The sequence below is a fragment of the Bos mutus genome, chromosome 9 (genome assembly GCF_027580195.1).
Source record: "Bos mutus isolate GX-2022 chromosome 9, NWIPB_WYAK_1.1, whole genome shotgun sequence".
NCBI lineage: Eukaryota > Metazoa > Chordata > Mammalia > Artiodactyla > Bovidae > Bos > Bos mutus.
The window spans coordinates 11,594,461-11,608,904 of record NC_091625.1 but is presented as its reverse complement, the minus strand read 5'-3'; the positions used below and the strand labels follow the sequence as shown (position 1 = coordinate 11,608,904).

General features: G+C 36.8%; 1 protein-coding gene across 1 annotated transcript in view; it reads right to left on the bottom strand.

Annotated features, from left to right (window-relative positions):
- RIMS1 (regulating synaptic membrane exocytosis 1) overlaps positions 1–14,444 on the bottom strand; it is a 599,571-nt gene that overhangs the window by 152,270 nt on the left and 432,857 nt on the right. The window contains 7 exon segments of the mRNA XM_070376186.1: positions 2,239–2,301; positions 3,954–4,079; positions 5,174–5,330; positions 9,928–10,081; positions 10,186–10,357; positions 10,944–11,074; positions 13,218–13,330. Coding sequence (XP_070232287.1) covers positions 2,239–2,301; positions 3,954–4,079; positions 5,174–5,330; positions 9,928–10,081; positions 10,186–10,357; positions 10,944–11,074; positions 13,218–13,330 — 916 coding nt within the window.

Sequence of the window (14,444 nt, the reverse complement as noted above, 5' to 3'; positions counted from 1 at the left end):
AGAATGAAGGTCCACATTGACTTTGCCATTTACTGACTGTGAACCTGGGTGATTCAAGTCAAATCATCCAGCCTTTTTCTATATCTGTATCACGGGAGAAATAATCTTTAATGGGGACGCTGTCTGTGAGCATTAAATGAAATAACAGGTACAAAGGATCTAGGACACAGTAAGGAAGCCACCGCATTTTCTGTACCACATGACTTTCTCAGGACATGCTCTATGAAAAGATTATTTGATATGACAATCATAGCAGGGGATGAATTAAACGATATGGGACAGATATCTGTAGCACACAAGTTTGGTATGGTTTGCATGTAAAATCTAGGCACTGATTTTAATTTGTAAAGTTTTCAAAATATGTTTGACTTGCAAACTCTTAAATTGTTTGAACTTTGTGCAAAACTAACTCCTTGTCAAATGTTTTTTTGGGGGGAAAAAAACCTAATTTAGTGGAAAACTTCAAATAGAACTGATTTTGAATCCTTGCTAAATTACATATCAAATAAAACTTTCTTAGCCTCTTTCCTCAACTGGGAAATGAAGATAATAATATTAATGTGATACAACTTTGTCAGGATGATGAGAAAAAATACATTAATTAATTAGCACAGTTCTTCGTAGTCAATGAATGCTATTTTCCTTGTTTACTGAAAAGTAGTAAATCCACAGGTTTTATTCTTAAAAGTCCTATGTGAATATGACAGGCTGTATCTTGATGATAAAATTTTATAAAATGATGAAACTACTTCTTTATTTTATTGAGCATATTATGACATTTTACCTTGAGAAATGAAATATAAGGGAAAGAAAAACCACATATTTAGTAATTCTATGTATATTATTGGTGTAAGAGTATTAAAAATACCCACACTTTGGTGCCTAATAAACATGAAGGCTGTTTTTTGCTTTTGTTTTATGGTTGGAGTCATGTCAACAGGAATATGAGAAAACTTTCTGAATCAGTAAAGAAATCATTCCTATTAAACTGTTTGTCAAGACAACTAATACTAAAGCTTGAGACTTCAGCATTATGAAGAATCTGAGTTGATTTTTCTAATAGTTATGATTTTACATGATTTATCCAGTTTGGAAGCAGAACTGACATTCCTCACTTTTCACTGTGGCACTGCACAGACAGCCATTTTTATTTCGAGGCATGTTTTATACATGTAAAACGTTAGGGCTTACTTGTGTTAAGCACGTATTTGTGGTAAGCATATGTACTTGTCATGGTCATGGCAGTGACCATGTTCACCACCTCAGCAGAAGCCCATGTCTTCAAAGACGCAATAAACCTGCCTGTACAGGGGAGGATTTCCAGTACAGCTCTTTCATTCTCTTTCCTACCTACTCTTTACTGCCACAATATTTGAATTTATCTGTGTGTTGGTTTGTTTGCTTTACTGAATTACTACTTCTTTCCCTTCTATTAACTCCATACTGACAATAAATATGCACAGATTATCCTGTAAGTAATCTGTAAGATGGTTTATCTGAGATATGAGATCTAAGAGATGTAATAAGATGAAAATAAAGCTCTAGGTTCCAATTTCGAGGATGGTATTATGCCCCTTTTGGTCTCATCTTTAAAAAGCCTTCATACCCTTATGTGCTTTCATGAGAATGTTTGTAGTGGAGCACTTCTGAACTGGTAGCAGCATGAAGGACTGGAGGGCTTGGAAGTTTACATGTCAAATATCCTCACTCTTTATCAAGATAGGAACTGAAGCTCAGCTATTAAAAATGAAAACGGACAAGATTTTATTAAAATCAAACAAAGAAAACAATAGAATATGAAACACACAAAAATTTAAAAAAAAAAGGCTAAAACAAAGCTAACTTACAATGATGTAAACAGTAACACTGCCACGCACAGCTGATCAGATTTTTGTGCCTCGATGGGTGTATGTGGCAGGCCTGGGGACCCCTCACAGTGAGGTTATGGAATTTTAATTGCAGAAATCGGTTCCTTGGTTTTGGCAATGTGTAAACAGTTCTGCAGAGAGGCTCACTAGCCTCTGGATTTCGAATGTACAAACAGAAAAGCAGTCTTCCTGGATTAGAATTCAAATATATTGGAACCTTTTCCACAACCTCCATATAAGACAAAACCAACTGAATACTGGGTAAATTGATTTTACGTATTTGTAATCATACCGCTGAGGGGGAGATGGAAGCAGAGTAGAATGGAAAGAGTCATCACACACAGTTACTTCACCAAATTCCTGTAGTTACCTGGTGGTGTGTAGGCATTCTGCACTTCGTCCTCGTTTTGCTCTGGGAAGCATGAGAAGCTCACTGCACAGACAGGATGGGTGGTGAGTGAAACAGATAGGTCATGAGGCATTAGATGACATGGGTTTTGCCAATGGTATGCCGATGACAACAGGAAAAGGGAAGAAACCAGATTGTCTGCACTAGCATATTTGCTTGAGAGTTCAAACAAAAATAAACATGACAGTATTTTTAAAAATTTAAACAATAAACTGCAAACATTATGGTCAAAGTCCTAGCTGTTGCTGATTTGCTATTCTACTTCAAAATGATTTTATAGAGTATCAAGAAAAAACTTAATGGTTCCCTTCCCATGTAAGACCCAGAAATCTATTTCCAATTCCAGACATTTGGTTATTTTAATAGCTTTTAAAAGCCCTATAAAATCTGGCTTTTCCACTTCTAATGGGAACTCTAGATCCTTTCATTTCTTTTTAGCAACTCAAAGCACAATGGATTTCTCAGCTTTTACAGCCACTAAAATGCAACATCTCATTTTCTGTTTTTCATTTTCTGACTAGGAAAATATTTGATTAGGAATGTTTGTCTTAAAATTGATACTTTTTCTATACTCAAATTAATTTCATTCTATTGAACGCCCTGGTCTAGAAGTCCTTTTTTATCCCCTCGTTCACATAAATTTATGGTGGCCCTGGTGACTGGCAACAAAGGGACCCTCAACTGACATCACTCCAGCCTGAGTAGCCCGGAACCCTACTCTGGAGAGCAGTGTTAAGTCCCAGTAAGTTCCATCACCCCATCCTGAAGGTCTTGGCCCCACTCCCTCTACGGCAGGGTGACAATTATGGAGCTAAAGGGCTATCTGTGAGTTCTGTGTCCTTGATTGCACAGCAAAAAACTGGCCACCGAGTACCACACTCCCTTCCTACCCCTCCCTAAAAACCGCTCCACTTCAAAAACCCAGAAGACATTATCCAACCAGCTGGGGACTCTAACAACTAAATCAAACCCTGAGCTAGTGGTCAAGCACATCCTACACGAAGAGGGTTGGCCAGAGGAGCAGGTCCTTGGAAATATAGAACGATGGAACCAGAACGCTGATTTTCAGTAACTGTAAGTAACAGGAAGTACCTTGTTCATAAATAAATGCAGAACTAAGTTTACATACACATCCATAGAAGAAAGAGTCCATTTCAACATTTTGTACTTTATAGACATTTTAGGTTACTACATTTTATGAAAAGTAGGTGTACTAAAAAAATATTCCTATTGAAGTTCTCACAGATACTGTGAAAGTAACAGTCTTTCAGATGACCTGTACTTTTTTATTACAGAAAAAACATAATTTTGCAATTATACAAATAATATTCCTAAGACTGAAATACACAAAAAATAAAATATTTAAAAGTAGCTTATATAATCTCCCTTCTGTAATTTAGTTATGTAAGTCAACAACAAACTGTATATTTAAAACTGGCTAAACATAAATTCTGATTTTGTAAAATAGTGCACATTTTATGACAATATACTATTAGTCAAATATTTCCTAGAGGTGCATTTCTATTAGAATATCTCAAAAGGCATTCCTTGGGAGAAGTTCAGTTTTGAAAGATGGAATTCTTTTACTGTCTTTTGTGCTCTGCTAAGATATCTATCATATATGAAAACATGGCAAAGAAAATGTATCATGTTGAGATCATAATGTGAAAAAATACCTGTCTTGTTCTGATAAACACTGACTGTCCACATCTCTGATTCTCTGATCAATTGGGCTTCGGGAGGCATCACGGTGTCTGGTTGGAGAACGTGATCTTCTTGTTGGATGAATTTCATCTAAACTCCTAAAATGATTACAAAAAATTATATGTCTCAAAATACAACATTTTTCCCAAGCAGTCTGAGAGACTGACAGGAACGAACTGATAGTAATTGGCAAACAACTGACATGGCTTATAAACCTCTGGCCATATCCCCAAACACCTGTTTTAAAGGTATTTATTGTCTGTTGTTGCTTTGCCTGTGCTGTATTTCCCCAATCTCCTTTTGAACTACTATCAAAAAAGGACCATAGTTTTCATCTGCATACTTAAATAAAATTTCAGAACTGCATTTCAGGGTTAGGTGAAATACAGAAGGACATTCTTTATGGTTTATATGCTTTTCCAAACATTTACAGTGCTTCAAAGAGACAGCACCAAATTTCTTAAAAACACATTCTGCCTTTTAACCTTATTTTCTCTGCCACTTCTCTGTCCAAGCTAATTTATTATCCTACAGTTTCTCCCAACAGGAGAGAAAAAAAAAAAAAGAGAATACAAGACAGTTATTAAAAAACCGTGCTTGTGACATTAACTTCTTCCACGCCCTGGGAGATGTGTTGAGATTAGAGAACAGAATGTTGCTGATTTCCTCCCTAAGGAGAGAGCAGGGAGACTTGAGCTTCGGTTGCAGAAAGAGGCACTGAGGTTAGCCCTCAGGCTTTTTTTCAAGTTTAAAAAAAAAAAAAAAAAAAAAAGAACAGAATGTTGCACAGGTTGGGTTACGAATAAGATGGCATTTTGCCCACACAGGGTTCTGAAAAATAACTGATTGACCAAACCGTTCTTTCATTGCCCTTAGAGTCTCCTATAAGTTTGCATGTTATGATAACAAAAATGTGCTGTCAGGGCTTCCCCGGTGGTTCACTGGTAAAGAATCTGCCTGCCAATGTAGGACATGCAGGAGATGCGGGTTCGAATCCCTAGGTCAGGAAGATCCCCTGTAGGGATGAGGAAATGGCAACTCACTCCCATCTTCTTGCCTGGGAAATCCCATGGGCAGAGGAGCCTGGCGGGGTACAGTCCTTGGGGCCTCCACGAGTCCACAGGACTGAGCACGCATGCACATAACGTAAAAAATGTCCCGTCAAGGATGCAAAGCCCTTCTCAAAGCCTACCTCTGTAATGGCACATTTGGTAAACGTGACCGTGGCCTCCCCTGATCGTCGCCGCGATGAGGAGACACCGACCGTGAGCGGTGATGAGTTGTTCTCTGCTGCTCTGGCACGGTTAATGTTGAAGGTTTGCTTTCTCGAGTGCTAGACCTATAACCTACTGGTGAGAGTACACACGAAGAACAAGTCAATATTCTTCTATAATGTCAATGCTAATGTGGCGACGTCAAATTATACCCAAAGCAGCCACTGACCTATGGAGATAAGTGCCATGCAATCAGTATTATCAGGCTTATCTTCAAAACTACCAAGTACAGGTATGGAGTGTAACATACACATGCATGAGGACCAAGCAGAGTTTGGCTCGACTCAAAGGTTATCATGGAGATACTGACATGAATATGACAGATGATGCCTCAAAAATCATGATGAGTTGGGATACTGGATTAATTTAAAGAAAGAATTAGTGATTTTTTTTTTTTTTCAGCAATACAAATCGAGGACTTGCCAGTGAACTGTTATTCATATACAAGTCAATGCTTAGAAATGTAGTGCCTTTTTAAATTGTGTTTTTTGATTTTTTCATCCAAATGACACTATATGTTATTTGGGTTTCAGATGGCTTCGATAATAAGAAAATAAAATCAATATCATACCAATTTTAATGATTAAAGAAGAGTAGCAGGTCTTCACCATTACAAATACTGATTGTGAATTTTGTGAACCACAGATAATACTGCAATTTTCAAATGAAAATATGGTATGGGTGGAGATGACTATGGAAATAACACAGAACAAATTAAACCTCCTAAAGAAATAATAATAAAATCTACCCTGGACATATGAAACTATTCCACAAATGTGCTATTAAGCTAAAGTAATTAAATTAATAGTTCAAATTAAATTTTAACAGTCATGCTCCCATGAAACAAAAAGGTTTTTACAATCTCTGATTTAGTTAAACAGCAATCTCAATTACATAGTAATAGGTTAAGTATTTTTCAAAAGGGTCATTATTACTATTGTTGCAAGAAAAATAAAAATTATGTGGACAAAGGAAAAATAACTATATTTACAACTACATAAAATGTACACAACCTATGAAAACATTAAATTTAACTGGGCAGCCTGACTAATGCTCATCTATTTACGTGATAACTCCCACATCATTTTTAAAGGCCATGTGGCATCATTTTTAAAGGCAGACTAAAATTCCCCAACAGTGTATCTGTTGTGATTGTATAATCTTTTGACCTCACTTAGCATATAAGGAAGGTCTTCAGATATTTCATAAAGGCTGATTTGACAATACTGACACCAAAGAAATTCAGCCATTTTATCACTCTCTAAAAACATCTAGCAGCTGGTGCTACAAGATGGCCTTGAAAGGAAAAAAAAAAAAAAACTGAAATAACTTCCAAGCAAGTTTTCCATTCCAAGGAGAAAGCTAAATTTGTACCATTACTCTGAAAGTTTGTAAATTAAGAATGCTTGTTGACATTAACAAGTCCAGAAGCACTATACTGTGAAGACAACAGTAAACTTGGTAGCTTTTGGTGTTCTTGTCTTGGAGATAGGGAAAGGCAGGAATGTTTGAAATGTAAACAGTAGTGGTGCAAAATCATTTTCATTTAGTATTCATGCAAAAAAGTAATAATTACATAGTGGTGCAGTGGCAAAGAACCTGCCTGTCCATGCAGGAGACTCAGGTTCGATCCCTGAGTCGGGAAGACCCCCTGGAAAAGGAAATGGTAACCGACTCCAGTATTCTTGCCTGGAGAATCCCATGGACATAGGAGCCTGGCAGGCTACAGTCCATGAGGTCGCAAAAGAGTTGGACATGACTTAGTGACTAAACAACCACAAAAACATCAGTAAACAACCAAATAATTATAAACATAAGTGCTATTAATTTATAATTTCATATACTTTCATAACAAAAACAATAGCAATTCATGTATTATTTTTAATTTCATGTAGAGTTTCCTTGTTCAGAAATTGTAATATTAAGCCTAGAAAGAGATCAACTAAATATACATGTAATATTTATTATATTAGCCCTTCATTTGCTATTCTGCCTCATCATAAAAGTATGAAGTTTTAGGTGAATCAAATATGAGAACCACCCACAGAAGCAAATTCTATTTAGATAAGTTGGAAATCACAGCATTAAGGTAATTGGAAGGCAAAATTTTTGTTAGAAAGATTTGATAACAAGACCCCATTCCTATCAGGAATCATCTGAGTTCTATTAAATATGCCAAGGGGTATAATTTACCTTCCCCCTTTCAATTTCATAAAAAATATTCTATTGAATTTTGTGTGGAAGTTTCCATGTAGAGTGAGTGTGTCTAATTATTCTGATCCTTTTAGAAACCAACAAACTCAGAAAGCAAAACATGAACTGTAATCCACAATTATCCACTATTATTTAAAACTCTCCCTGATGGTCTGATATCAAGGGGTAATCTAAGTATATAGATATACAGAGCCAGATTTATTGTTGTTAAGGATATCTGACACTTCATACAGCAATCAAAGACTACATTTTCTCTGAATTACAGGGAGCAAATGAAACCTAATTTAAAGGAACTCTCCATAATATTCTCCCAGTTTTAATGAAGTCGTAAAAAATCTTTAAATTGTAAACTCAGTCACTAGTGTGGCATCTGTCTATTGACATTTACCAAAATCGCTGCCTTCAAATTAGGTGCATCCCTGTCTGAAGAATTATGCAAATTAAGGGGGCATATGTCAATATCATCCTAAGAAAATGTTCTTAATATCCTAACATGTTCTCTTAATTTTTTTCTCATTTGAATATCTCCCTACTTTTCATTAGCAAATAAAAGGAACAGGGTTAGTGCCAAGAAAATAAGTCTTTACTAATTGGTTTTACTCACTTTCTGACTAGAGTCAGGTGAGAAACAGACTTGAACTGCAAAATATCACAGAGATTTTACTAATTTATACAATGACAAAAGACATTGACTTAAATAGTAAACTTTTCTAAAGCATTTCCTTTTTGTAAAACGTACATACACATTCTAGGTATAATCATTCTACGTATAATCAGCACATCACAAAAGCATTGAAGTTAAGCCATGCCACATGCAATTTAAACCCTGCCATGCACATTTCTCGGTATATTCCATGGACGGCTACATTATTTCCAGAAACACGGGAAGGAAAGTCACAGAGATACAATATAAAGCATAGGAGAGTGGGGTTTTTATTTAAAAATTAACTATATCTTTTCAGAATTCATATTTTCACTTCTGCTCAGAACACTTTGAGTTGACAGTTTTAACCTCACGAGCCATGCTTCTAAAGGAGAACCTATCTAATTTAATTTAAGGGGGATGTTAACGAATAGTTACTAGTCCATTTCACACTTTCTCAATAATTTGGAACACAAGTCACCATGGAATAATATCATTCAGACTTCTCTGTGCTATAGATCTGTAGCGTGGGACCCAGGGAAGTCAGGAAACCCACAGGACAGCAAGCACAGAAGCACCGTGACGCCACCCCGCTCCCCCCACGCACCTGGAGGGACCACTCCAATCGCATCATCAACCTCATAGTCTGACATGTCACTGTCACTGATTCGCTGGGACCCTGCACGACAGGAAGGCAAACAGATACCTCTGCGTCTGCTCGGGTCAGGAAATGTGGAGGGCATGGTCACAGTTTTCTCTTTAAATGCTAATTACATTACTACTAAACACTTTATTTTTAGTGAATGAAGTATATTGACTTCAATGTCTCAGGGTGTAAAAAAGTGATTTTCTTGTACATATATATTCTGCAAAGTTCATGTGCAGTTGATTTTCAAGTACTTGTTCTCCAAGGACACCATGTTCTCAGCATCCTTATAAGCACTGAAGACACACATAAGAAAGAAGATTTCATAGAACAGCATTTGGACTTTTCAAATTATTCTTTAATTAAGGTCTAGAGCAAAGTGTATACTGTTTTCTACCCACGTATACACCCTCCTGCACAGTGCAGGCAGGATGGGGCTGAGTGGAAAGGTTCAGAGAGACCTTTCTTGTCTGGGACTCTGGAACTCATGTCATTGAAAGGGTATCAGGTCCCTTTATAAACATTTGTGTTTAGCCTTCAAAATTAGCCATTACACTGCATTAAAGATTTAATCTGAGGAAATAATTCATCAGAGAAGCACTAACATGACATTTAATTATATGAACATTTGAACAATTATTTGAACATTGATTCCAGGTTACCAAAACGAGGCTTCTAAGTTTCATTTGTCCAATAAGAGATTTAGTCATAATTCAAAAATTAATAAATAAATGCAAAAAAGTACTTTTTTTCCCCCCTCCAATCATCAGAAGAGTAAAAGCAAACAGATTTTACAATGTTTTTGAGAAAATGTTTCTTATAAATAATACTAAAATATCCAGGAATTATATGGTTATTAAGATATTCTACACAGCAACCCATCAATTAAGGCAATAACTGCCCCATCGGTCAGCCAATGAACAACTCCATCAGCACAAAGGATTATAATTCACAGGTTCTAAACTTTCACCTCTGGAATGACTCCACTATATTGTATGTATTACTTTCACTGGGAAAAGGAGAAAACGGTCTTGCCAGGCTTCTTTATATAGATGACTAATTTTTCAATAATCTCTAATGAACATTTGAAAAAATACCCTGAACGTCAATATGGAACTCAGACCTAACAACACAATTGCTCCTGGCAACTGAGCAGAGCGTCCACCTACTTTGCAGCTTCTTGCTGGCGCTTTCGCCGTGGGTGTGTCGCCGCGGCATGAACGGCGATGGCTGAGGCAGAGGTAGTGAAGATTCGTCATGAGTCTGAAGTTTATACCAATGTGGCTCATCGTCTAGAAGCGCTGTTTCCAACTCTATGAGGATCTGAAAGGACAGCCCTCGGGTTAGATCAAGGAAAGGCATAAGGAATAATGCACACTGCAGAAGCTGCACGAAGCATCTCATTCGGGTCTTGACCATATACTCACCTCTCCAAGGAACTCACTCTCCTCTTCCTGCACCCTGGGCTGGTCCCACACGGTTATTTCCAACATCCGTTCTCTAAAGTCTCTACGATGCACGTGCGAATAGACAAAAGTCTGATTCCACTTTGGTTCGAGGACTTTCTTTACCGTTTTGGTTCTCCTTTTACTTTTATCACTGAAAAGTAAGTATGCTTTGTAAATGAAAAAGCAAACGCAAGTATATGCTGCCACCTACTGTAGCTACATGCAATACTGATCTTGGAATATTTTTACCATTTGTAATTTATACCTGTTATATAAAAGTCTGAAAAGACAGTTGAGTTTATTACAATTCTAGTTTTAACTATGATATAAGCAGTTGTTACAATTATAGACACGCACACACAAGGGTACAAGCTAAATGATGTAGCTCTCAAAGACCAACAGATATAGAAACAAGGTAATGAAAAAATTTTTAATTGACAGGTTATTTTAAAGAAATATAAGGCTTGAGGGAATTTTTTAGGGACAATATATAGCTTATCCCCCCATAGAGGATTACCTATTATATTTTAAAATTATATCAAGGTGTACACATATATGCAAACTCATCAAAATATAAATAATTATGTGGAAATTTTGGTATATCAATTATACTTCAATAAAACTTTAAAAACTAAATGAAACTATATCCCAGGAGAAGAAATTCTACTTTTTCTATAAATAAAGATTTTTCTATAAGTAAAGATTTTATTTAAAAAATATTTTAAAAAATTTCATACCTTCTATCTGGAAGAAAATACATTTTTACATAGGGATTCCTGGGACGCCCATCTACTCTAGGGGGTAGGTCTGTTGCTTGCAGAACATTGACAATCAGTTGGTGGCCCACCTTGTCATACCACAGCTTCACCTAAGCGCAAGGGACACAGAAATTAGCATTTATAAAAATCACAAGGTATTAAAATTTCAAAAAAAAGTACTAAAATTATTTTTGAAGGACATTTCAAGTTGCAAAATACAGCTGAATCATAGATACTTTTCAGCAAAGAATACCGACATGAGAGCATAACCACTTTAGAACTTGACTTTCCTCTTCACGCATTTTAAACATGACTTACAACAGGCAGGCCTGCAGTGTTGATATATACTCTCTTATACTGTGTGATGAAATAAAAATAATAGTAAAAATTTTAGAAAAATAATAAGGGAAGAGGGAAATATTGAAATAATTATTCTTGTTTTTAAATGCTGAATGCAACTGTTTGGTGATTATAAGTATCTTAATGATTTACAGCATGGCTAAAGGCATTCTGCAGCGCCACTTGTGGCTGAAACAAAACGTCTGATGCTAAAAACAGTACACTGAAATAAAATAAATAAATAAATAAATAAAAACAGTATACTGAAATAACTTGGAAGAGGTCAGGAAACACATTTACTTTAGGCCTCTTTATACCAGGTACTGCTGCGTTCCTCATTTAATTTTCAACTAACCTATTACAGGTTAATTTTCATGAGAGAAGAAAAGCAAAAAGGAAGGTATCCTGCATATATGATGCCTTCAAACCAAATGAAGATCAAGCGATATTTCTTTAACTAAGATTCATGATAGCATGAATAAAGAAAACCAGGAAAAGAGCACATACTGAAATATTACTGGCAAAACTGTGGATACAGTCAGGGCAGTATCTGTACTGGCAGGAGACAATGTTAGCTTTAATTCTTTTTCTTTTTTTAATTTAGAAGTTAGCTTTGGGTTTATGGTTAAATAAGAACTATCAAGATAAGTTGTTTAATAGGTACTTATTGTAATACATTTAAGAGTCATTGTAACAAAATAAGCTAATTTAACAAGGGAGTAGTAAGGAGAAGGCAATGGCACCCCACTCCAGTACTCTTGCCTGGAAAATCCCATGCATGGAGGAGCCTGGTGGGCTACAGTCCATGGAGTCGCTAAGAGTCAGACATGCCTGAGCGACTTCACTTTCACTTTTCACTTTCATGCATTGGAGAAGGAAATGGCAACCCACTCCAGTGTTCTTGTCTGGAGAATCCCAGGGACAGGGGAGCCTAGTGGGCTGCCATCTATGGGGTTGCACAGAGTCGGACACGACTGAAGCGACTTGGCAGCAGCAGCAGCAGTAAGGTAAGGGGCAGATTAAGAATTCAAATCCAGATCTGTACCAATTCATATCTCTGTTCTCAATTAATTCCAGAGGTGTGTTTTTCATTAATCTGAGATGGATTTTTATCCCTCTTAAAATATAGGTGACGTTTCTGAGAGATTCTCACACACACTGAAACAATGGCACAGGGACTAGACAGAGGTCTTCAACCTACTAAAAACAGAAGCTAAAACCAGGAAAGGTTTTAAAAACAGCAACAATTTTACAGTTACCTTTTTTATTTAATTAAAACTAAGAGGAGAACAGCCAAAAATAGACTATAGAAATGCACACATTACCGACGTAGCAGAAGACCAGCTACTAGAGAACTGTGTGAAGCAGGATTTTCTATCAGCTATTAACACAAATATCCTGTATTAGACATGCTTCTTGACTTCAGCTTTTCCCAGATCACATATAAAACAGTGGTGAAGAAAACTGTAGCTTTTTCACACTAAGATCAGTAACGGAGAGTTTCATCAAATGTCTTAAGAAGTTAAAAAATATGTTAAATTTAAGTTTTCCAAGATCCAGGACAATGAGGTTGTTAAGTAAACAGAACACAACTCTTTGCTTTTATTATATCTAAACTACTTACCTTAGAAACTTTCATCCAACACACACAAAAATAATTGATAGTTTATTTTCTTAAGGTATCACTTAATGTTCGGCACATCTGGCATATTGTAGGCACTCCATAGATATGTTCAAATAAATATGTGAGTAAAGGAACAATCTAATAAGTGAATGAAAAATTGATGAAGTAGATGATGATGTGAAATGATTCTGACTATATCACAGGCTTCAAGCAAAGCCACACACTTTAAAGACAGAAGCAGAGCAGGGAGCGGACATTAATGGTCAGCAACATGCACTGCAGATACATACAGAAAGTTGTCCTGGTAATACTTGTGGGGCATCTTTGAGAGCTCCAGGGCTTGTGGGAGAAATTACAGAAATGGAAGGCCTTTCCATCTTCTGAGACTCAAAGGAACTAGAACCTAAAATGAGGGGGAAATTAAGTATTTTTTAACAACATAATTATAACCTATATGTGAAGAATACATATTTTTCATGAAATGTTAAGTGCATATGTTATTGGTATATAATCATAATTCAGTGCCACCCATAAGAGCAGAAACCACTTGCAGTGGGGAGGTCGTAGAAAGTTATTCTCACGTGTTCTTGGATTGTCTATTTTAAGGGAATTTAACGATGGCACCCTACTCCAGTACTCTTGCCTGGAAAATCCCATGGACGGAGGAGCCTGATGGGCTGCAGTCCATGGGGTCGTGAAGAGTCGGACACGACTGAGTGACTTCCCTTTCACTTTTCACTTCCATGCACTGGAGAGGGAAATGGCAACCCACTCCAGTGTTCTTGCCTGGAGAATCCCAGGGACAGGGGAGCCTGGTGGGCTGCCATCTATGGGGTCACACAGAGTCGGACACGACTGAAGCGACTTAGCAGCAGTAGTAGCAAAGTGATACAAACACATATTGGATTTGTTTGCTTCACTCTGTTAGCATTGACTTTCTAAGTTTCTAGAGGATATTGTCCAATGTAGGTTCTTGTACAGCCTTATCCAGAGTTAAAGGCTTCATGCTTTAACGATAAGAAAGATGGTACCCATTATGTTAATTATCTTAGGATCATCTATGACGAACTGCCCTCACTGAAATTAAAATGAATGCATGTATCATATAATTTATGAGCTGCGTCTAAACTAAGATAGTATTCACCACTCTTTTAAAACAAGATTTCCACCTCTTTCGGTTGTGATTTTACAGATCTGTCTCCTGACTGTCTGAGGATGCTGTCCAGTGATTCACCTGTGGAGGAGGGACAGTGGCTTCCCACACAGCACCGCAGAGAGGGTCTTCTCCCCCCTTTCAAATGAAAGTCCACTTTTCCTGGGTCACTGATAAAGTGTCCACAACCAGCAGGATGAGCGTCTGCAGAATGCTATATCCCCAGCAAGTATAACCTTGAACCCACAGCCATCAAGACTTAGTTTTATTGAGAAAACAGTACGTATGAACCTTTTCCCAAGAGTACATCATCCACACTTTTTTCCATACATGCAAATTATCAATATGGTTAAATTAAATCACA